Here is a 25,469-nt window from a genome sequence, read left to right on the forward strand (position 1 = left end):
ATTAACATCTGCTGTCTGCAATTACTGTAAGTTCAAATCTCGCCAAGGCTCAAGGTTGACTCAGCCTTCCATCCTTTCAAAGGTAGGTGAAATGAGGACCCAGTTTGTGGGGGCAATAAGCTGACTTTGTATAAATATACAAAAGTATGAAGGCTATTGCTTAACGCATTGTAAGCCGCCCTGAGTCTCCGGAGAAGGGCGGCATATAAATTAAAGCAATAATAATAATAATAATAATAATAATAATAATAATAATAATAATAATAATCATCATCATCATCATCATCATCATCGTAGGCAACTTAATCAGAACTAATCAAAATGACAATAAGGTAATCTGTGCGTTAGGCAGAGCAAAGGAAGGAGCCAGCTTCTGAATTTTCCAGAAACCTTTTACTGAATTATAAGGCTCTTAACCGGTATATGGTAGATGGGTTGCTTAATGTCTTTACTGAAAGAGCTGCACTGGTTACTAACTGCTTAGTCAGCATAATTTAAGATATCTTGGTATTAACCTTTCAATCCTCAAAAGGTTTTAAGGTCTGATAACTAAAGCAATTGCTTTTTTCATTGCAAATTTGTTCAGCTGGTTAATAACCGCAGGAGATGCGTTTTCGAAGATTTCTTTGCGGTCAAAGATCCAAATGGCTTTCTCTGGCTTTGTCAATTATGTAATCTTCCTATCATTGGATCCTGGCCCCCATTCTTTCAGTGTAGGGAAAATCTTTTAAGAGACATGGGATGATAAGGCCATTCTATGCACCTCCCTCCCCGAGTTAAGGATTGCATCAACAATTTTGTGAATAGGTTTGCTTTTCATCCTTGAATTCAGGTAGTCATTGATTTATGACCGCTTAGTGACTGTTCCAAGTTACGACAGACCTCCAAAAGGTGCTTATGATCTGGATTCAAAGTTCTGAATGCTACCCTCCCTTATAGTCACATGGTCACACTTTGTATGACTGGCAACCAGCCTGCATTTAGAACAGTTTGCAGTGTCTTGTGTTCACATGACTGAGATTTACAGTATTTTTTTCCCAGTGAGTGGCCTTGGTAGTACAGTGGTCTAAAGCACCCTGTTATTAACACCAGCTGCCTGCAATTACTGCAGGTTCGAATCTCACCAGGCTCAAGGTTGACTCAGTCTTCCATCCTTTCTAAGGTAGGTAAATTGAGGACCCAGTTTGTGGGGGCAATAAGCTGACTTTGTATAAATATACAAAAGTATGAAGGCTATTGCTTAGCACATTGTAAGCCGCCCTGAGTCTCCGGAGAAGGGCGGCATATAAATCAAATTAAAAAAAAAATTACTTCCAATTTCAGAGGGGGAAAAAACACCAATTGTGGACAATGGCTTTGCTTAACGACACCAGCATTCATTTTAACGATCGCCAGAATAAAATGTTATTAAAATCAGGCCAATCATGTGAGGGCCTGTTTAACAACCAACACGATTTATAACCGTAACTCCAGGCTCAATTACGGTCATAAATCAGGTCTATCTATATGTATAATCCTTTTAATTTAATTTTAATTTTCTGACTTGCTAGGTAGACCAATCTGATGTTATATTGCAGGGGTCTCCAAACTTGGCGACTTTTAAGACGTCAACTCCCAGAATTCCCCAATCAGTGCTGGCTAGGGAATTCTGGGAGTTGAAGTCCACAAGTCTTAAAGTTGCCAAGTTTGGAGACCCCTGTTATATTGTATGACGTTTGCTGCATAATCTGATACTAGAAATTTCAGTTCCTTTACTCCAACCTCATAACTATAGTTAATGCAGAAGTCTCAGACTGAGAAACAAAATATAGTCATGATACTTAATTACATCCCTGTCAGTCCAAATTACCTTTACTAATTATTTTTATTAATTATTATTATAAATTAATATTATTAATTTAATATTAATTAATTATTAAAGTTACTACACTCTTCTCAATTTCAAGCTACTGGAACTATCCTTTCCTAAATAATGTAGCTCACAAAGCATTTTAACCCACTTTTCTGATGTTACTTTCCCTCAAAAGCCCACAAAACATGTGACTATTGTGAGGACCAACTGTCTCTACAATTTTGAGTACTCAACATCGTAAAACACGGTATATATCAGTGATGGCTAACCTTTTTGCCATCGCATGCTAAAAGCGGGGGGAGCGTCGGGGGTTGCGGGTGGGTGTGCCCACATCCATAATTCAATGTGCCCCGCCCTCCCGTGCATGCGCACGTGACCCCCACACACTTCCCCCTGTTTTTGGCACGCAATGGCACGGTGGGCCCGGTAGGCCCGTTTTTCCCCCTCCCCAGGCTCCAGAGGCTTTCTAGGAGCCTGGGGAGGGCAAAAACAGCCTTCCCCATCCCTCCATATTGCCCACCAATATGGCTCCGCGTGCCACCTGTGGCACCCGTGCCATAGGTTTGCCATCACGGGTATATATTATCAGATTTAATTTTGGGGCGTGGTTAAGAAAATATGCACAGATTAAGAGAAAAAGGTTAATCACTAGCCATTCCATTCACAAATATAAATATTTAAGGAGGTAAGGTATTGATTGACTAGCTTAGATTGCAAAAATCATTCACCTCGTCATTAACTGGGACAAATGCAGAGGAGAGGAGAGGAGAGGAGAGGAAAAAATAAGTAAGACCTGTTTTTCTGATTGGCAGAAAAATAAAATACTTTGGTTTAAACCTACATACATCTGTAGACAAAATAACAGAGTTGGAAGGGACCTTGCAAAATTATGAACGTGTCAAAATATGCCAATAGATTCTTCCTAGCTCCTAACATACCTTAACCCAGTTTGTATGTGTTCATCTCACTTTCAAAACCTAGTTTGCTTCCAAAGGTTAGGTGATGCGGCTAATATTTGTTCATAAGTTTAAAGTCTGAGAGTCATAAATATTTAAAGTCTGAGGGGCCCAGCTTTCTGATAAGCTGTGGGAAAGCTTTCATTCACTATGGTAGAATTTAAGAAGAAATTTCTTCCTTTTTAATGTAGCATTTGACAGGATAGTAAGAAAAGCAGTACTGGGTGAAGCCAAAAGTCCTGGCACATTCTGCTTAACACCAGTTTCCAGAAAAAAATATTGCAAATCGCAGTCATGTGACTGTGGGATGCTGCAAACAGCTGTCAATGGGGGAGGCGGAGGCGGTGAGTGAGTGCCCAGAATGTAGTCACATGATCATGCATGGGAGTATAGTTGCCAGAACTTCAAATCCAGGTTGTAAGTATTTTTTTCCAAGTCCTTTATAACTCTGAATGGTATTAAGCAACCAGTTATTAAGCTGAGGACTGTCTATATGATTATCTAGTATTAAGTGTTGTACTTTATGATTCTTCACGAATCTTTTCTTTTTATGTACACTGAGAGCATATGCACCAAAGACACATTCCTTGTGTGTCCAATCACACTTGGCAAATAAAGAATTCTATCTATCTATCTATCTATCTATCTATCTATCTATCTATCTATCTATCTATCTATCTATCTATCTATCTATCTATCTATCTATCCATCCACCCACCTACCTACCTACCTACCTACCTACCTACCTTGTTTTCCCCAAAATAAGGCATCCCCTGATAATAAGCCCAATAGGGCTTTTGAGCGCATGGCAATAAAGCCAAGTGCTTATTTCAGGGTTCAAAAAAATGTAAGAAAAAGTCTTATTTTCGGGAAAACATGGTATCCATGTCTTTGTCAAGGCCATAGAAAGCTAACTATAGTTAGACTGGCGATGTTCTAAACTCCAAAGTTTGCTAACATCCACACTTGATTAATTGTGCACTGAATCCTGAGTTTTTTGGGTGAATTGAAAACTATATCTGTTAAAATATCTCCCGTGTGACTATGCTAAGGTTAAAGTTCAAGATGACTCCAGGTTGAACTAAGCTTCTGGCGATTCCATGGACAGAACCATGAAGTTTTCTGACTCTTCCCATGGCCTCTTCAAAGGTGATTTTCAACCTCTGGTGCCCAAATATTAACCAGGCCCAACCCTTCACTTCTAAGCCCAGGTAAGATTGGGCAGATACTGCTACTTGCTGAGGCATGCCAGGCTAGAAAGCAGCCCAAAATTCACAGCTGGTTAGTGTTAGGTCTATCTACTCTTATTTGGCCTTCAGTTACTCAACCAAATTCTTGACAAGACAAGGACACAGAAAGACAAGGCTTATTTGAAAGCTTGCTGGGAAGGTCATAAATAGCAATCACATGACACCCCCCCCCCCAGGACATTGCAACTATCCTAAATACATGCCAGTTGCCAAGCACCTGAATTTGGATCATGCGATCTTGGGGAATGCCATGATGGTTGAAAGTACGAGGACCAGTCATTTTTTCCCCCCAGTGTCATTGTAACTTCAGATGGCTGTAAGTCAAGGACTACCTGTACTTTAAAAATAAGCCTTGGTACCAGGGGTGAAATCTAAAATTTGTTACTACCAGTTCTGTGGGCGTGGCTTGGTGGGGGGTGTAATGTGACTGGGTGGGCATGGCCAACTTTTTTTTTTTTTACTTTTAAAAGCATTTTTTCTACAACCTTAAGAGGTTGTAGAAAAAATACTTTTAAAAGCCTTTGACAATCCCCAGCGGAGCCACGCAATCATCAGAGGCTTTTTTTTTTACTTTTAAAAGCAATTTTTCGGCCGAAGAGGTTGTAGAAAAAATGCTTTTAAAAGTAAAAAAACAGCCTCTGATGATCATGTGGCTCAGCTGGGCATCGGGGGGGGGGCACGCAGGGATTTTTGCTACCGGTTCTCCGAACCACCCACCGCCATTGCTACCGGATTGGGCGATCCGGGCCAAACCGGGAGCATTTCACCCTGCTTGGTACCATTCTCAACAACTCCTTTCTTTGTGGTTAAATAAGTAACCGAAATGCTTTGCTGTCAAATAAATAACAAATGAGGTAATGCCCTTCATATGCACACATCTATACGTTTTGAGAATTCAAAGAATTCCCTACCCACACAATTCTGCCAGAATATTTTTCAAAGTACTCTAGAACTACAGTGTTACAAAACTGCTGCACGATACTCATTAGGTGTTGCAATGGGATGTTGGGACAAAGTCCTCCAGTTATGAGAATCTGTCACCATTCATTATATAGCCTAGTGGAAGTTAAGCAACATCTGGAAGACTTTGACTTGCTTTCAAGTAGAACAGAACAGAACAGAACAGAACAGAACAGAATTCTTTATTGGCCAAGTGTGACTGGACTCACAAGGAATTTGTCTTGGTGCATATGCTCTTGGAATACATAAAAGAAAAGATACATTCGTCAAGAATCATTAGGTACAACACTTAATGATAGTCATAGGGTACAAATAAGTAATCAAATCATATTAAGAAACAGTCAATATAAAATCTAAGGATACCAGCAACAAGGTTACAGTCATACAGTCCTAAGTGGGGGGAGATGGGTGCATTGAGAAGTATTTCCTTTCATCTGTGGTTCTGAAACAATCTCTAACTTCTCTGATTTTAAATAATTCCTTACAATTTCTTTACTTGAAAATATAACACTTCTCACTCTCCAAATGTCCTCAGATACAGACCTGGGAGTCCCACTTTATGTCATCAATTGTCAGTTTATCTTTTCCCATTGTAACCACCAAACACCAAGGACTACTATTCCCCAGCTTCATATATTGAGATCTGGAGTCATGAGTTTGGAGGGGGGGGGGAAGTTTCCATTTGAAATGTCTAACACAAAGTAATGTCCACCGAGTTTCTCTTATTCTAAAAAATCTGCTTAAAAATTCGAGTGCCTCAACAGGTTTTTGATTTTTGAGCTATTTATACTCTGTGTCATTGACTTTGAAGTTTTCCTCACTAAAAGTAGACACTAAAATGCCTGGTTATTTTTAACCTTGGCATTAATATTTTTTGTGGAGATTTTTTTATATATATAAAAAAACATCACCAAGTGCGAAAGATTTTTGTTTCCAGGTTAGGAGGAGGTTTCATTCCTTCCTTCAGGGTATTCACCTAAAAGGAATGAATTGCAAATCACTACCTCCTTCGGCCTCCATGAATAGAATATTCATATATATATATATGGAAGGTAGTAGTAACTACCTCTCCTGCCTAGTAAGACTTGGCTGGGGATTAACACGTCACCCAAGTTTTGTAATTTGTTTTTTTGCAATTTGTTTCCCCACCCGTCTCACGGGGAATTCAGGGGGGGAAACACGAAATAAAGCGAGAGGAAGGGTCGCGGGCCGTGCAACTGCAAGGCATAAAAAGCTGGGCGTCCTTTAAGGCAGGAGTCTCCAACCTTGGCAACTTTAAGCCTGGAGGACTTCAACTCCCAGAATTCCCCAGCCAGCAAAGCTACCTACCTACCTAGCAAAGCTGGCTGGGGAATTCTGGGAGTTGAAGTCCTCCAGGCTTAAAGTTGCCAAGGTTGGAGACCCCTGCTTTAAGGGAAGTAAGGTACATGCCCAGCTTCTGGGATGGGGTGAGGTGGATCTTTGCAAAACCCTGCCCTAAAATGAAGGCCAAAGAGGAAGAGGGGGAGCATTGGGGACTCTCCATTTTTTGGGGAGGAGGGGACCCTGCCTTACCTCTGAGTAAAGCCATGGCTGCAAGCGTGCTGGTTGCTTCCTCTCTAACAAGACTTCCCCGCTGGGATCCTCGGTTGGCGAGGCACAACCCCGCCGCGCCCCCTTCCACCACCGTCCCGCCCTTCGCCCTCTTTACTCCTCCTCCCTCCTCCGAGCCGGAGGAGTCACTTGCAGCAGAGTTCTTCCTTTGCGGGGCTACTATAAGGCAAGGTGAGAAATGGGCGGACGGACGCAGAGAGCACTGCGCACCAGAACAACTAGACGCAAGGACAGTCTTTCCCCCCGAATGCCATCACTCTGCTTAACAATTAATTCCTACAACACTGTCAAATAATTTACTAAGACTGTATTACTAGTATTCTTCTCTTCCTTACTAGTATCTCTCTTCTCTCTCTCTTCTACACTACTATCTCTCCTTACTAGTATCTATATGCACCAAGACAAATTCCTTGTGTGTCCAATCACACTTGGCCAATGAAGAATTCTATTCTATTCTTCCCACTTCTTACTATCACCATGTTGCTTGTTTCTTTCAATTTATATTGTTTCCTAGTACTATTTGATAGCTTATTAGTAACCTTGACTATCACTAAGTGTTGTATCTTTTTATTCTTGATGAATGTATTTTATTCTCCTGTTATAGACTAAAAGCATATACACCTGACAAATTCCTTGTGTGTCCAAACACACTTGGCCAATGAAGAATTCTATTCTATTCTATTCTATTCTATTCTATTCTATTCTATTCTATTCTATTCTATTCTTCCCACTTCTTATCACCATGTTGCTTGTTTCTTTCAATTTATAGTTTCCTAGTACGATTTGATAGCTTATTAGTAAACTTGACCATCATGAAGTAATCTTTTTATTCTTGATGAATGTATTTTATTCTCCTTATGTACACTGAGAGCATATACACCTAAGACAAATTCCTTGTGTGTCCAATCACACTTGGCCAATGAAGAATTCTATTCTATTCTATTCTATTCTATTCTATTCTATTCTATTCTATTCTATTCTATTCTATTCTATTCTTCCCACTTCTTATCACCATGTTGCTTGTTTCTTTCAATTTATAGTTTCCTAGTACGATTTGATAGCTTATTAGTAAACTTGACCATCATGAAGTAATCTTTTTATTCTTGATGAATGTATTTTATTCTCCTTATGTACACTGAGAGCATATACACCTAAGACAAATTCCTTGTGTGTCCAATCACACTTGGCCAATAAAAAATCCTATTCTATTCTATTCTATTCTATTCTATTCTATTCTTCCCACTTACTATCACCATGGTGCTTGTATCTTTCAATTTATATTGTTTCCTAGTACAATTTGATAGTTTATTAGTAACCTTGACCATCACTAAGTGTTGTATCTTTTTATTCATGATGAATGTATTTTATTCTCCTTATGTACACTAAAAGCATATACACCTAAGACAAATTCCTTGTGTGTCCAATCACACTTGGTCAATGAAGAATTCTATTCTATAATCCCCAATCGGGGAGACATAAAAACGTATAGAGTGCATTTGAATTGGAATGTTATGGTATTCAAATGGTCGCAGTTCTGCATAAGATGAATAAGATTTGTTTACTTGTAAAAATATTAATTAAAAAAATAATCAGTGTGTCATCTGGGTACAAATTTTTGTGTGATCATATTTAACACTTACCAGCCTTTTCTATTAGTTTTTTAGCTTTTAATCTGTCAATGGGTTTTAATTCGAATTGTTTTAAATTTGGGTCCCAGTATGTAATTTTAATAATTTTAAATTTTGTACTGGTATGTGTTTTAGTTCTGGCTGTGCACCACCCTGAGTCCACTAGGAGAAGGGCGGTATACAAATTGAATAAAATAAATAAATATTTCTTTGCCTTTACGTTTCAATTTAATAGATCTCCCGTTAAAACATTTTTCTTCCGGATTTATTTAATTTTATACCATTTTTTGTCCATATTCATTTCCTATCCAATGATAAAAAATTGCCCCCATATGTTATAATACTCCGATTCTTCAGAGGAACTGATTTTTGACGCCCCTCTGGACCTGGGAATATCTGGATGAGGCCGGCTGGGGATGATGGGACAGGGAGTCCAGTTGTCTGCAGCCCAGGCTGGGTTAGGGAGCCGGTCGGATAATGAAGGCAGGTGGCAACTCCCCTTCCAGTTTAATCCTAGCTGTGAATTATGGGACCTGGAGTCCGACGCTAGGGAGGGCCGGAAGAGCGCCGAGTCTGGCTCCTCGGCATGGACGAGACTAATGGCGGCGTTATGGGAAAGACCCCTCCTAGCCCCGAGAAAGCCTCCCTGCAACCCGCTCCCTTTTCTAGCTCGGCTGGGGAACAATTTGCGCCATGGCTACCCAAAGGGGCGGAGCCACGCGCAGGAAAGGGCGGGACTTCCGCCGAGGCGCTTTCTGTAACTGCCCCGTCTCCCTGGCAACGCGGCCTTCAGCGGCCTCTGAATCCAAGCGGCCTCGCCAGGCCTCTTAGAGCCGGGCTACAAAAGCTGAGCTGGTAGCGGCGGCCAAGAGAGCTGAGGCGTGGGGGGCTGCCATCCTTCGTTCCCGGCCAGCCAGGTGGGGAAGGGGGACGGCCAGCTTAGTTTGCGGAGCTCCAGGTTGGAGGAAGGCTGGACTAACCGACCTAGACTGGAGCCTGCTGTCGAAGATGTGTGAGACCTGTTTGCAACTCCATAAATGGGGTTTTGCCTTTTTCCTGATTTTGCTTTAAGGAACTGCAGAGGTTTTCAGAATCTCTCTCTTCCTCTGCATGAATTCATTACAACCTTGAGGCGCTTCCTAACCTAATTGATATTTTGACGATTTCAGGATGAGCTACAGATTGAGCATCCAAATAAGCTACTCTGTTCAATTATTTTTCGTTTTTCAAAGCAGTAACTCAGAAAAGTTTGGGAAAGTTTGGGATTTAGTTCCCCAGCTGAGTGTTATTTCTGTTCGAATTGTCTTTGAAAACGAGGAGATTCTGTCTAATAGCAAAAATATAAGAAGGAACAATGGTTTAGATAATCTCTGTCAAAATTTGTCAGTATTAAAATTTAACTGTTAGCCATACAAGAGAATCTGCAGCTGGTAATAAAATGACTGAATTTTATGAGGTAGGTGCCAACATTTGGAGAGATGAGGAATGTTGCATTGTTGTGCAATGGCCTGTTGTGCAATTTTTAAAAATATTTCTTGTTTTATTACCTGGAAAATAGTTGATTAGCTGTTGAGTGCAATCTTAGAATGGAAAAACATGAGTCAGCAATTGATTGCAAAAGGTTGTGACTTGGTTTGTAAAATATGCCCAATCTGTTTTCAGTAAATTAAAAACTGTGCACAGTACTATATCTGAAATGTGTCTTTGTTATGAAATGTTCATCCTATTTGAATGGTAATTTCTTGAAATATATACACTATTCCCTTTTAAGAATTGTAGGAGAATGCACTTTTAACAAGCTAAGGATTATGCATTGTTAAATGTAAGTGAAGAATTAATTGAAGAGAACTTAATGCTATCATTTGCCAAATGTGTATTTATTAATCAAAAATCATTAGAGACTTTTCAAATAAAAAGGCTAAAATATTTCTCAAAACTGGTGTCACTTGAATTTAATTGCTGCAAACTTTTGTTATTTTCAGCAGGAATTACAGAAATACAATAAACCTATTGTTCTAGAGTGGTAAGATACAACTGATTTATTTATAGTACCGGTCAATAAAATGGATGTGTAATATGAAAGCAGGTGTTACTGGAGAAGATCTTGATGCCTGGAAAAATTAATTGACAATTGAAAAAGAGGCCACCGAGAGACAAGGTGCAAGATACTGTTACAAGAACTCAAAGATAATCCTGGCAAAAGGATGTCCCATCAGGTTATGAAGAATTGAAAGTACCTGAATGACTGAAGAACATAAAGATGCTATCATAGTTCTCTCTAAAAATAGCAAGCATTGCTTGCTCGATAATGAAGGGTCATAATGGTAACTTGCATTTCTCTAACCAGTTTTGCTAATGGGGGTCCCGTATAGCTTGCTGAATCTTGAAAATCATTTTGACACTTGTGCACACAGGGCAGAAATGATGGACTATTCTTGACTCTGCTTGCACAATTCTGTACAGAAATTTGCATTTTGCTTTGTGATAATGTTTCTGATTTATCTGGTTCAAGTTGACTTAATTTGTATGCTCAAAGGCTGAGTGGTTAATAATCAAGATCTTCATAAATCAATCCCCTTAAAAAGAATAAATAATCCCACTCGTAAAACACAATGTTGCGCACTCTCTTCCAGGGCTTGAGGGAACCACCAGGTCTTAACAGCTCTCCTGAAATCCAGGAGGAAAGGAGCAAACTGAATCTCCAAAGTATAGGAACAAGGATCCAAAATGCCTGTTTCTAAAGTCCTGCCATGTAACACCCTTGTGTAGATTGGTCTGACTGGACAGGCAGATGGATATTGGAGAGAGAAGGTGGTTCCTCAGTCTGGAGCCAAGGTGCTGCCAAACAGATTCTTGAATGGCATCCAGATGCCAACTGGTGGCCCTGAAAGTAGTGGTTGGACATAGAAAGCAGAGAATACCTTAGGATTCACCGACACTGCCCATCGGGACTCTTGCATCTTGTACGTCTGATGTGCCTTCCAAGGGAACCTCTGTCTCGAACACCTAACAGATGGTCCCATTTGGAGAGCATTGCCCCTTCCTGCCATTGCTGGTCTGTGATGAATAGCCCACTGCGCAATCTGAGTTCTGTGTGGAACTGAATGACGAAATTTGTGCTAACAAAGGCATCTGAGACCAATGCTTTGGCAGCCCCGTAGTTCTTACCTGGTTGCTGATGCACAGAGCCCGAGGCACAGGAGGAAAATTAATTCAGCAGGGCAAAAGCCTTCATGATGGTACACATAGTGGGGTTGGTTGGGATTGCAAAAATCATCGATTATGTAACTTGAGAAGTGACTCTGAGCTAGTCTATTATTTTTTAACCCTTCTCAGTGTGTCTAATAATTCATCTGCTTATATACAGTGCTCATAACCTGCCTTAATGCCAAAAGACTCCGAGTGGTGTATAACATAAAACCAAAATATATTTGAAACATTTACCTAGCTATACACTTTGGGATGAACACCCTTCGAATGGTGCGGAGGTATGAATGGATTTCCAGAACAATTGCAGACCATTTGCGCTTCAGTTTGAAATGCAGACAACACAGACTCCTCACCAACAAGCCTGCGCCTGTGTTCAACAGTGAAGGGAGACAGGGCAGAAAATATCCTGCGGAAAGCACAGCTGCAACTTCTCAATGAAAGAATAAGACAGTCTAATTTTACAGTTGAGGTTTGAAAGAGTGGAACATAAACGTCAAGAGCTGAAATCATTTCTACCAACGGAAGTATTGGAACAGGTCACAGAATTTACAAAGAAGGCACAACTAGCACAACACGAGACAAAAAGCCAAATTTTCTACCCTACAGCTTTAAGACAAGAAAAACCACACAAAATAGAAGAATCAACACAGATGGACAGTGACTTGTATCAGAAAACTGACCAATGGGTGAGAAATCTATCTGACAGAGCTTACCCAAACAGAAAATAATGTTTTAGCCAAAGGACTGGATTTTGCAGTCATACCAGAACAGCTACCAGTTGTAGATGATCTCACAGCACCAGAGTCGGCCATCAGAAACAATAAACTGGCAGAACAATTAAGGATGAAAAGTATCTGCAGCAGTGGTGGGTATCTGCAGCAGTGGTGGGTTGCCACTGGTTTGCACCGAATCGGGTAAACCGGTAGTGGTGGCAGCAGGAGGCTCCGCCCACCTGCCTGGACACTTCTGCGCATGCACAGAAGCGCCATGCGTGCGCACGAACCAGTAACCACGGGATTTGGAACCTACCCCTGATCTGCGGCCTTCGCTAATGCCAAAAGACCCCCTTCCAACCTCATAATTCAAGAAAAGAGAGCAGTGACATCTCTAGGAAGAGACCCAAACATCACCATCCTGCCAGCAGATAAAGGAAGATGCAGTCATCCTGAACACAGATGAATACAAGGCCAAAGTAAAGTCTTCTGAAGCTCACTGCCACGAATGAGACTCTGAAGAGAGATCCCACCAGCATTTACAAGAAAAAGGTCATTGATTTCTTGCAACAACTACTAAAGGATAATGACCGATCAGCCACAATACTACTGTCTTTACCCTGGGGAAGCCATACCATGCATATATGGACTCCCCAAAATCCACAGAAGGAACTCTAGTCAGACCAGTTGTCAGCAGCATCAACTCTGTCACTTACAACATTGCAAAACATCCAACCACCTTATCAGCTCCTCTAGTTGGCAACACCACCCATCACATCAACAAGTCACAGGACTTCGCCAGCAAGGTTTGGAATCTAAAACTGGATGAGCTCATGGTTTCCTATGATGTGACTTCCCTCTTCACCTGCATTCCAGCAACTGAAACTCTCATGGTAGTGAAGAAACGACTGCTACAAGACAGCTCCTTAGGTGACAGAACCAGTCAGCCCAGACCATATATGTGCCATATATGGACCTCTGCCTGACCATTACCTATTTTAAATGCAACGAAGGTTTCCACAGACAAAAACACAGCTGCACCATAGGTTCACCTGTGGCCAATCTCTATATAGAACAGGTAGAAACCAAAGCCCTAAACTCCTTTATAGGAATTCCACCCTCTCATTGGTATAGGATGATACTTGGATCAGGATCAAAACACAGGATTTGGAAGTGTTCACCAAACATATCAACTCTGTGGACAGATACATCTAATTCATGCAGAAAGAGGTTGAGGAAAATAACCCCAACAATCTGGCTCCTCATTTTATCTACCTTGGAAGGATGGAAAGCTGAGTCAACCTTGAGCTGAGTGAGATTCGAACTGCCAAATTGCTGGCAGCCGGCAGTCAGCAGAAATAGCCTGCAGTACTGCATTCTAACCACAGCAGCTCTTTTTACCTTACCTTAATTGATACCGTTGGCATGCTAAGATAGGCCTATATGCTCCATTAAAAATGCAAACTTTTAAAGTACACATCCCATATAGTAGGTATCCATTGAAATATATTTCAGAAACTTTCTTCCAACAGACCACTTGGGTTTGACACATTCATCAACCCAACTATATTTGCTTCCAAAAACACTTTACAATAATTTAAGAAGCAATCTTGAAAACTACCATTGTAGCTTTTATGTGTGACACTTGGAACTTCAGAAAGAAATAACTATGTACTGTAAATGTATTGCAAAGCATTTATAAAACAAATCCATTTCTCTCTTTTAGAATGAGCTTTGAAAGTTAACACTAAGCAATGTTGGAAATAAAAGCAGCATGCAGAAAAACAAGGAAAGCAAAACTTTTTATTCCAAAGTATTTATTTCACAGTATTTTATGCACAGTGGAATGATGGTGACTTTTACAGTCACTTTCCTATAAACAGGTGTTGACCCAATTGTTCAAACTGGAAAAATATTTTCATCAGTAGCAATATTTCATCCACGCTTGCAAATTTAATCAAGCCGGGGCGATTATAAATTGGGGTAGACACACCTCATTTTATGTTCCAGCATTTGCATTCTTTCAATAATTCTCTAGGTTTTATGGGAGCTTTCTTTCAATATATATAAAAAAACAAAGTGTAGCTTGCTCATGCAGTAGATTGGCATGATGGGACAGTCAGCTACATCTATAATGCTAGAATATTCTGACTACTGCATTCTATTGTAGTTTAACAGTGAGAATAAGAAGAAGCAAGCCCATATAGTTAATGTGCTGGGATAAGAGAAATTACTTGAGTGTGTGTACTGTAACTTAAAATTTGGCAATCGTTGCTTGTCCCCATGTACAGACAAGACTTGCTAATTCTTGCACACTTGAGATGTGTAGTATTTAAAAGATTATTCATAGTTAATATCAATGAATCAATATGAATAGATCTGCATTTCTTGCAGCAGTTTTTAATTGAGGAAGAGAGTTGGCCGTATATTTCTTTTTATAAAAAGTTCAAATTAATCTAATACAACAGGAATTACTGAAATCTTTCCATGTTAACTGTCCTAAACAAATAGATATGTAAGGCTGCACATTTGTTAACATTAATTGGATAGCTATCAATACTGTGATCAAGTATTTTATTGATATTTTAGTGCCTTTGTAGGCACTACAAAGATTCCCAATTTGGACTCTTCAAAAACGTAAGTTGGGGAATCTAAAACTTTGTGGAGAAAATAAATTCAAATCCGTGGTTGGATCCTTTTTATGGACTTTTACAGATGTCTAAATCCATATGCAATTTCATCAGTGTTCATGAAAATTCAAAAGTCATTTGGGATGACGTTTAAATTTTTCTCCCAAGTTGTAATACTCAGTTCAGGAAAATGCTGATTGCAAATGTTAAATGTAAAGCCATGCCGAAGGAAAGAATTCAGTCAAAAACAATAAAAAGATGAAATAAGTGACACAATCTACTTTTTGGATCTGTGCTAAAGTATTTTTAAATCAAAGAAATGATCAATTAGAGACAGAAAGCATATTTGTGCATGGCACTGCCAGTGAGTTGGCTTTTTAAAAAGAAAAGTCAAAAGTTATCTTAAAAACAGATCACAAAAGTTACAGACATCAGTTATTTAAACACAAGTTCCTTCAGTAAATCCAAGTTTGCAGATAATTACAAATATTCAATTTCTCTCTGTTATACTAACATATTTTAAAAATGTACAGATATTATATACATAATATAAATTAAATTTTCTTGCAGTCCTGCAGAGAAATATTACCATTAGGTAGAGCTTTAGCCACACTTTATAAATACATTTCCTAAGATACCATAGAAGGTTTTGCATCTTATTCTGCATCTTTAGCCTGCCTGCTAAGAATTAAATACACCAACGTATTTAAAAGCTTTGCAACGTTTGAGGAATTTTTTCTAAAAACATACAGTTTATACAGAAATTGAAGCTTCTTGCCAAATGACAACATAATACTTCCACTTGCCCAGTTTAGTTCCGCAGGATGTTGGAGAATTTGGAAATAATTTTTCATGTATACTTTTAAAAGGTGGCAGATAGGGTCAGAGTTGGCAAAATGCCTGCCCTCTTTTCACACCTATATTTTGCGGGAGAGAAAAGGTCCAATGTGCAGGAGTAAACTGGCCACAATGGGTGAAAAATTACGTGGCAGTTTGACTACCACTTTAGCTCGAGTGTAACTTTTCAATAAAGTGCCTCACTTTTACATTATTTTACTGATGGTGAGTAAACTTATAAGGAATACACAGGAATTATGATATTCAGTTCTTTAGAAAATCCAATGCCTACTTCATATATTACTCTGGAAAGTGGTACTTAAAGAAAAAGGACAGTAAATAAGGGATTTGTTCTATTAGGGGCAACCATCTGTGCTTTTTGTTCCATGTTTATGACTTCTAGAGGGGAGGAGGGGTCTGCCAAAGTACAAATTTATATTTAATTTGAGGAAGGGGGAACCCTCGAATTCATGTTTGCACTAATGCAGAAAATCATGAGAAATAAGCAGATGTTGCCACAAAACTTTTTCTTTTGCACTGAAGTATGAATAATAGAGAAACTTCTATCAAATAAAGTGTCATCGGGTAAAACTAGAGCACCAGGAAAGGTAGCATGCATTTTTCTGCAGGGACCAAGGGAGGAAAAAAAAAAAAAACCCGACACAATTTGCAGAATTATGTGGAAGCAGTGTGGCCACAGCTATCATTTTACCACATGGTTGCAGTCGTTTTATGAATTTAGCATTATGAAGAAATGGTTCCCTGGATACTACACTTAATGACGGAGAGCCATATTCAGGTGCTGAAGCTTCGGAGCAGCACTGCAAGCATTTAAGAGGAGCTAGATAGCAGATGCTCCTGTGTGCATCCATCTGTGCATCAAGAGATTTAGATATTCAGTACCACAACCCATGGCCAAATGCACAAAATGCTTCCCTTTTAGACATCAGATGTCTTGGAGACCATTATCAGTTAAAAATGGACACGTTCTTTGCTTATTTTCCGAATCATACTAGAGTGTTTTACGATTGAACCATTAGTGGAGGAGTGTCTTTTGTAAGTTAGGTGCTTGATTTATAATAACACAATTATTTTGAAAAAGGATGGGGCTCATTTCACTAAAAGCTTCCTGGTCCAATATTTTAACTGCCAAGCTTGCAAGAGTGAAGAGTGCCAAGATCATCTGGGCACGGTTCAAAAAGGTCATTCAATCACATTTCTTTCTTTTTTTTTTTTTGCTTGTAACCCTACTGGGTTTATCTAGGTAAGTGCAATTATAGGAGATTGCAGAATAGCAAATTCTGTATATGGCTGTCTTTATTAATCCATATAATTGTCCCTTCCCACGGTCTCCCTTTTTATGTGAATGCCACTTTAATGGCTATGATAGCCACTGGATAATAGTGGAGCAATGCTTAAAAAAATAAAATTCAGAGAAAAATGTTTGGTAGTAGGCTTTTGGACATAATTTAAAAAGTCGTATTTAGAACACGAAAGGAGATTTTATTTTTTTTCCCCATATGGACAGGAGAGACTGGACCGCTCTGGTATTTTAATAAGTACTTATTAGTTTTTGCAAGAAAGATCATTTCTTACCTATTGTTCTGTGCATAAAAATGCTGACAGAGTCTTCTGCATTAGTTTCCATGATAATTCTCTTGAAAGGCTTCTCTTGGGAGTTCAGATACTAACAAATTTATAGGCTATTATATAGTGCATAACATTGTCCTTGTAACTGGCTTGGAAACACAGCCTGATATTCCATTTCCTGCAAATGTTCTGTCAATGCTGGGGAAATATTGACTGCACAATGACACACAACTGAGCCAACATATCCCTACTGTGTCCTGGCACAGTCCCACGTTGATCATAAGGATGCTTCAACTATCTTGGCAAGGAATCTGTCTCAGAGTCAATGTAGCCAGTACAGCATTTTCTTCCCCAGTAAATCAAAGTAGGCCCCTGTCAGTCACTGGCCTAAATGAATCCGTAGCAGCTTACAGTGAAATTATAATTTGGCATGAAGCAAACATAAGAGGTTTATGGTTCCACAACTTCACATTCTTAGTGATAGATAGGAAAAATTATCAACAGGCACCTGATGGGTAAAAGATGGGACCAGAGTATCCACCAAGTATGGTAAACAAAAAGTCAAAATGGCAGCCACAATGGTGTGATTGAAATTTGGTCTGCTTTCTTAGGTATGTACCACCATATTGTCTTTTTTTAACCATATTTTATGCATTCAGGGACTAACTTGCTTCATATGCAAAGTGGCATTCCTCAGCCTCAGTACAAATTGCAAATGATGCACCTCCAGTAATATCTGTACAAGCTGTGTCACATTTTTTTATTTTAACCTAAAGCAACTTTTTTTTTTTTTAATGAGAAACTAAAGATTAAAGCAAGCTCTATCACAAGGGTCTCCACCTTGGCAACTTTAAGACTCGTGGACTTCAATTCCCAGAATTCCTGCTGGCTGAGGAGTTCTGGGAGTTGAAGTCCACGAATCTTAAAGTTGCCAAGATTGGAGATCCCTGCTCTACCACCATGGACAATCAGAAAATGAGTGGCAATCTGGGCTTCTTTTTGTCATTTCAACACAAAAGTCCTTGAGAAACATAATTCACAAAAGTAAAGCTTCCATCCTGCTTAATCAGTGCATTTGCCTTGATGGCAAGTGGGAGAGAATATTTTAGCATGGCATCAAACAGTTCAACCCCTTCTTATGTTTCAAGTATCAACTGCAAGATCTCCCCACCCACCCCCCAAAAAAATCCCTTGTACAAACCAAAAAGCATCTAACCCAAGTATTTTTTTTTATCCTAAACAATTTAGCACTGATTAATTGGCATGTACTGGTTTTTTCACCATTATTTGGTCCATATTTGAAGAGCTGCTACATTTTCATTTCTTTTTTTTTCCCCTCAGCATATATATTGTGTCTTCAAACTCGGTTAAGGAATTCCAGGTTGAGGGAAGCCGGGATGTGGATAGAGTCCATGGTCAGAGACGAAGGATTGAATGGAAACAAAACTGGGAACATGAATTTGAAGTCTAACAGCAGCTGTGGAGGATCGTTTCGCTCTTGCAATTGTGCCTAGAAGGAACCAGAAGAAAATTATTAGCGAAGAAAATCAGATAGGTGGTGGTTTTAAACCACAAATTTGCCCTCACAGCTGAGTCTTGAGTTTCTCTAGAATAGGACTTAAGGGTTTTAGGAAGGTAAGACATCAACTGAGTCTTTTTTTTAAAGCCCAGTCTTGTAGTGGCAACTAACCTAATAGCACTGTACCATAAGATTGTTTGTTTATCTGGAAATTAGCAGTCATTCCTGGCACTGTCTAGCTCAGAGGTGTCCAATCTTGGCAACTTTAAGACCGGTGGACTTCCCCTGGCTGGGGAATTCTGGGAGTTGAAGTCTATAGGTGTTGTGGCCTGCCAGTGGCCAGTGGAGCTGACAGCAGACTCGGACAGTGAGGAGGTCGGGAAGAAACATGGGCCAGTCCTGGAGTCTGGGGAAGGCTCTGATGAGGGCTCTGCGTCGGAGGCAGAGATAGGGCCAGGGCTGTCCGACAGTTATCAGCTACCTTTGGAGTCGAGATAAGTGGGGCTGAAGAACAGCTGAAGCCTGTTCCCGATGTGTGCATGTGCAGAGCTGCCAGGAGAAGGGAACAATTAAGGAACAAGGGCTGACTCTGTAGTAAAGGCACAGGTGGATGGTGAATGGCCCCTGCCATAGGGAATGAAGAGGAGCAAAAGGGGAGTGGAGTTTGCAGGAGAAAATTAGTTCATTTCATTAGTGTGAAGATCTGTTCGTGATTCAGCATTGAACAGCATTGCGTGTGGAAGATATCAGCCTGGCAGCTCTCCAAGTCTGATAAGGTCTGTGGTTGTAAATTCACCCTGGAAAGACTGTTTGCCGGGACTTTGCTGGATGTGAATGAGAGGACTTCACATTAGCTTAATAAAAAGGGCTTTTGTCAGGACAAGGAGTCTGCTTCGTGCTTTTGTGAAGCCTAGGTCAGAACAACAGGTCTTAAAAGTTGAACACCCCTCATCTAGCTGTAGTATCTTCCCACAAGAACAGCAATAGAAGATCATAGCTAGGACTGGCCACGGCTCCGCCTGGCGTACTGTGTAAATCAGAGGAAATAACCTGGCAATTTGTTCAGTGTTTTTAAATAGCAACAGCTGTTGGCCTTTGTTTCTGTTTTTAGTTTAACCTTGGATATGGTGAAGGTGAACAATTCAGCTGCCGCTTCTCAACGTTTCATCCTGGAGTACCAAGGTAAGATTATAGTAACCAACTGCAGGGGGGCAGATCGGGCAGCTGTGATTTCACATAGTTGTGAAACACTATGAAATAGCACCTGCCATCCCAGGTTCTTGGGTAGGGCATAATAGGTGAGCAAAAATGCCAAATTCAGCATAGACATCTAAGTGATTGTAAGACCGACTATAATGTTTTAAACTTGTAGCTGCTCAATTCTCAGTGACTGAATGGTGCACACCCAAGCGGAATTTAATTCTATGCCCTACCAATCTTTGGCAATCTTTACTTATTTTTCATGCATTTATCTTTTGTCAGTCTGGAGTATTGAGTCCTATCTCACTACATTTTATTAGCCGTAACAGAATGTCCCAGATGAGAAAATCCTACAAAGAAGAGTCTGAGATAGTGACAAAACGAAGAATGCGCTTTGCTGGGCACATGCGCCACAGGAGTTTGCAACGTCCAGCAACGACCGCAATCAATTGGATACCACAGGATGGTTGGAGAAAAAGGGGAAGGCCAAAGAAAAACCTGTCACCAAAGATCTCGGGACGATCTGAAAAACATCAACCTTAAATGGGAAGATTGGAAACTAAATGCAACCAAGAACTGGGGAGTACGCTTGGAGCCCAATGTGCTTAGCATAGGATGTGATAGAACAGGAACAAGTTAACCTGTAGCTCAGGTACAGGCCTCATGTGAACAAACAGAAGAGCCTTGGTGGTGCAGCAGACTAAAGTGCTGTTAAGTAGCACCAGCTGCTTGCAATTACTGCAAGTTCAAATCTCACCAGCTCAAGGTTGACTCAGCCTTCCATCCTTCCGAGGTAGGTAAAATGAGGACCCGGATTGTGGGGGCAATAAGCTGACTTTGTATAAAAAAGAACACCGCTTGGGGGGGGGGCCGAAAGCCCTACTAAGCAGGTATATACAAAAGTATGAAGCCTATTGCTTAACGCATTGTAAGCTGCCCTGAGTCTCCGGAGAAGGGCGGCATATAAATCGAACCAATAAATAAATAAATAAATAAAACTGCAAGTCCGTTTCTTAGCACCTCTAAAATGGGTCTTGGATATCAAATCAGAAAAAAAGTCATCTTGAAACAGATTATTGCTGCCATTTGAAATAGGAAATACTAGACTCCCTGGATCAACTAACTGACTTAAAGATAGCTTATGTACAGGTCGACCTACGACCACAATTGAGTCCAAAATTTATGTTGCTAAGTGAGAAATTTGTTAAGTGAGTTTTGCCCTGTTTTACGACTTTTCTTGCCCCAATTGTTAAGTAAATCACTGCAGTTGTTAAATTAGTAACATGGTTTGTTAAGTGAATCTGGTTTCCCCCACTGACTTTGCTTGTCAGAAGGTTGCAAAAGGGGATCACATGACCCTGGGACACGGCAACCGTCATAAATGTGAGTCAGTAGTCAAGCATCCGAATATAAATCACGTGACCATGGGGATGCGGCAACGGTCATAAGTGTGAAAAATGGTCATAAGTCACATTTTTCAGTGCTGTTGTAACTTCAAATGGTCACTAAGCGAAATGTTGTAAGTCAAGGACTACTTGTATTCCTACTTAGAAGACACATAGATGAGAGGCTAACGGGAGGATACTTGTTTGCTTTTCAATGGTAGAGGCTCCAGGCAGCTCAGGATTTAATTGTTGGATTCCTGGTGATCTCAGCCTAATCATTTTGATAACCTGGGGTGTGGCACGAAGGCAACACAGCCAGAGAACTGGTATAAGTCCCTTTATTGGCACTAACTTTGCCCCCAATGTCTCGTTTACTCTCCGGCCTGGAGAAAAGCTCTCTCACAAACCTGCCACAGCTGGCTGCAGATACTCCAAACGCTGTAAGCAGAATGACTGCAATCAATTACTCCAGCAGGGCAAGATAATGAGTCCCAGAGTGAATTCAGAGAGTGAATTCAGCCTTTGTTCCCGACAAACGCCCCTCCCAACTGCCTCTCCTTTAAACTCCATCCCCAGGTGTGCCTTGTGAAGGGAACTGGAACCATCTCCTTCCTCGTAAGCCACGCAACCCATGTTGCTCTCTTCTGTGTTCTTCCCTGTGCGCCGTAGGATGAGAAGGGGGTGGCCTTGGTCTTCATCTGAACCCCCTCTCCTTTGTTTTACCTCTCCCCTGCTTTGCCCAGCCTGACTTTGCCCTTCCCCAGTTTCCTCCACAGCCAATGGAGCCACTCTCCCACTCTGTCTCAGCTGTTCGTCTTCCGTCTCAGATTCAGACTCCAACGGGGGCATGACAGTCATCTTCTACAGACATTTCATGACCAGGCTAGACAATACCCCTGCAGAGGAGAATTAGGCTTGCTGATTGTTTTCAGATAGTCCTTGACTTATAGCCGATCACTTAGATTGAGTTATGATGGACCTCCCTAGGAGTACTTATGATCCAGTTCTGAAGTTTCAATAGCCAGACCTCCAAAGATGCATTATAAAAACTAGACACAACTTTTTAATTGTGTGGCAGATGTAAAATTCCCTATATTTAATAGAAAACTTACCTGAATGTTTCTTATGAAGGTTACTGTCACTCGCTCTTCAAACTCGTTCACAGGAGTGTAAAGATTCAGTATTTTTACAATCTGAGGAGCAAAGATCAAATGAGGGTTACAGAGGAGATGCAACACGTTCCATGACCTCACTAGCTTGTAAACAGACATCAGAGGTCCTCAACAGAACAAGCGTAGGAAATGGGTGGAATTAGAAGACAATACAGGCTCTCCATCTGCAAGAGAACTGGTGCGCCTGAATGTGCGCCATTTATCCACAATTGTACATACTGTGCAAGATTGACCACAATGTGCGTTGTCTGGTTCCCTAGAAGATTTGCACTAAGCAATGTCTAGAGCACGGGTGTCAAACTCAATTTCATTGAGGGCTGCATCAGGGTTGTGTTTGACTTCAGGGGCCAGGGTGGCATGGCCAGCTTGACGTCACTTGTGTTGGGGGAGCCTGTGGTGGCCCAAGTACTCTGCCAGTGAAAATGGGTTCCCAAGATCTGTTTTTGGATGCGACGGCTTCCTGCAACCCTCTGCCAGCGAAAACGGAGCTTGGGAGGGTTCCACCCAGCTCTCTCAAGCTCCATTTTTGCTGGCAAAGGCACTGCAGGCTGGTCCTTTGCTGTTTTCAGGGCAGTCCCGCGGGTCAGATCTAAGTACCCTGCAGGCTGGATCCGGCCTCCAGGCCTTGAGTTTGACATCCCTAGCAGTGGTGGGTTCCAACCGGTGTTACCACCGGTTCTCTTCACGCACGCACTTTGCGCGCAATCGCTGCGCTCGCAAGCGCACCAAACTTGCGCTCTGCGCAAGCACATTATATTTCTGCCCAGCTGAGGCACAGCAATCCACTCTGCTGCGCTTATCAGCTGGGCTAAAAATTGACAAATAAAGGTAGGTTTAATGCGGGGGCAGCTCACAGTCATAGAGAACCGGTTCGCTGATGTCACATCATCACCACTACCGACTCGCCCGAACCAGGAACAATCCACCACTGATCCCTAGTCTAGAGGCAATCACCTCTGAAGCTGCTGCCTTACACCCATAGACGTTTTGTATATAATTATGCAGATTGTGTGTCTATATTTACTTCTGTCATGTTATCATATGCTAATAATCCATTAATATTTTCAAGTACTTCCCCTGGTTACTTAAAATGACTTTCATCAGCCACATGTTGGACTTGGACAAAGCAAAGGTTTTTGGGGAAATATTTGCAAAATATCAGCACTACATCATTGTAATTGGACCCAAAGCAAGGATGCCTAACAGAGCTGGGTTTCAGCAGGTTCTGACCAGTTCTGGAGAACTAACAGCGGAAATTTTGAGTAGTTCGGAGAACCGGTAAATACCGCCTCTGACTGGCCCCACCCCCATCTATTCTCCGCCTCCCGAGGCCCAGCTGATCGGGAGGAAATGGGGATTTTGCACTATCCTTCCCCTGGAGTGGGGTGAGAATTTTACAGTATCCTTCCCCTGCCACACCCACCAAGCCACACCCACAAAACCAGTAGTAAAAAAATTTGAATCCGACCACTGATGCCTCAGTTCAAATCAGTGGTGAAATCTGAACCGGTTTACTACCGGTTCTCTGACTGTGCATGCGCGCCATGCGCCAAATACGCACTGCATGCGTGCATGTGCAGTGCACACCACACACCAAATGCGAGGTGTGCGTGCATGTGCAGTGCACGCCAAAAGGAGGCATGGGGTAAGTAGAACAGTGCATGTGGGGGGAGGGAGCCGCTGTGGCATGTGATCTTTTTTTTTTACTTTTAAAAGCATTTTTTTTACAACCTATTCGGCCAAATAGGTTGTAAAAAAATGCTTTTAAAAGGTAAAAAAAGAGGCTCTGACAATCGCGAGGCACAGCTGTGATTGTCAGAGCCTTTTTTTTTTACTTTTAAAAGCAAAAAAGCAAAACCTGCGCATGCCCAGAGCGTACAAAACACATTACTTCCTGGTTAAAACCAGGAAGTAACAACAACCAGGCGGGTGGGCGGAGTCTTGCGCTGGGATCGCTACCGGTTCTCCGAACCACCCACCACGATCGCTAGCGGATTGGGCGATCCGGTCTGAACTGGGAGCATTTCACCCCTGGTTCAAATCCTTACTCTGCCTTGAAGCTCTCTGGTGATCTTTTACACCAGGGGTGTCAAACTGGCGGCCCTTGGGCCAGGTGCATCACACGCAGGCCACGCCCAACCCAGCTTCCCAAAGGGAAAAAAATGTCACGATACATCATGTGATGGCAACGTGACGCGGCACGTTTGACACCCGTCTTCTACCCTGAATGAACAGGGTTTGAAGAAGAAAGGGGTAAAGAAGGAGAACCTTATTCTCGTTTTCCACCTTTTATCAGCTGCTCTGAGTTCATACATAACGTGTACCTGCTGGGTAGTGAGGGATGTGCATAAGGAACAGATGGCCTCAGCATCTTCAGGTGTTTTCTTTTTCAACTGCAGGAGCTGTGCTGCCTGGATCAGTGGTTCCAGCGTTTTGGCAGCCCCACTCGGATGCAGGTTCTTCCCTCTCAACCATTCCTCCAGCTGGCTGATGTTAAACCTGGACCCAACGCAATGAAGAGACAAGTTATGGAGAAGAATTGGCGAGATGTTTCTGAATCCTGCTGAGAAGATAGAGTGTTCTCAACCAGCCTGTGCCTGGATCGGTTAATAAAGGATGTCTACTACCACCAATAGCCTCCCACCGGCCGGTACGCTCCCATAGAGAGGGGCTCCTCCGGGTGCCGTCGGCCAAACAATGTCAACTGGCGCCCCCCAGGGGGAGAGCCTTCTCTGTAGGGGTACCTACTATCTGGAACGAGCTCCCCCCGGAGATACGGAGGATCCCGGATCTGCGCATCTTCCACCGCGTTCTTAAGACCTTTTTATTTCACCAGGCGGGCCTGGCCTAACTTTCTCCCTCTTTTTAAACATTTTTAATATTTTTAAATATGTTTTAGTATTTTTAATATTCAAAGTTTAAATTTGTTTTAAATTGATTGGGGTTTTAAATCTGTCTGGGCCAAACTATTTAA

The 25,469-nt window shown here is 41.4% G+C and overlaps 1 protein-coding gene, 1 long non-coding RNA gene and 1 other non-coding gene across 9 annotated transcripts in view; 2 read left to right on the forward strand and 1 right to left on the reverse strand.

Annotated features, from left to right (window-relative positions):
* Window positions 1-11,292: 11,292 nt before the first annotated feature.
* Window positions 11,293-11,380, forward strand: LOC117654851 (small Cajal body-specific RNA 18). The gene has a single exon (XR_004588418.1).
* Window positions 11,381-18,431: 7,051 nt separating this feature from the next.
* Window positions 18,432-25,469, reverse strand: part of MYO5B (myosin VB) — a 321,534-nt gene continuing 314,496 nt past the window's right edge. For all 7 annotated transcript variants that reach the window (XM_034401761.3, XM_034401760.3, XM_034401759.3 and 4 more), the window contains 3 exons: window positions 24,820-24,994; window positions 22,436-22,516; window positions 18,432-18,729 (listed from right to left, as the gene is read on the reverse strand). In XM_034401761.3, coding sequence (XP_034257652.2) covers window positions 18,577-18,729; window positions 22,436-22,516; window positions 24,820-24,994 — 409 coding nt within the window. In that variant the 3' untranslated portion in view covers window positions 18,432-18,576. The remainder of the gene's footprint in view (window positions 18,730-22,435; window positions 22,517-24,819; window positions 24,995-25,469) is intronic.
* LOC148115032 (uncharacterized) lies at window positions 18,742-20,371 on the forward strand. Its single transcript, XR_015732051.1, has 3 exons — window positions 18,742-18,854; window positions 19,850-19,920; window positions 20,259-20,371. It is a non-coding gene; the product is annotated as an uncharacterized LOC148115032 (long non-coding RNA).

This window comes from Pantherophis guttatus, chromosome 2, assembly GCF_059756535.1.
Source record: "Pantherophis guttatus breed Tessera chromosome 2, ASM5975653v1, whole genome shotgun sequence".
In the NCBI taxonomy this organism is placed as follows: domain Eukaryota; kingdom Metazoa; phylum Chordata; class Lepidosauria; order Squamata; family Colubridae; genus Pantherophis; species Pantherophis guttatus.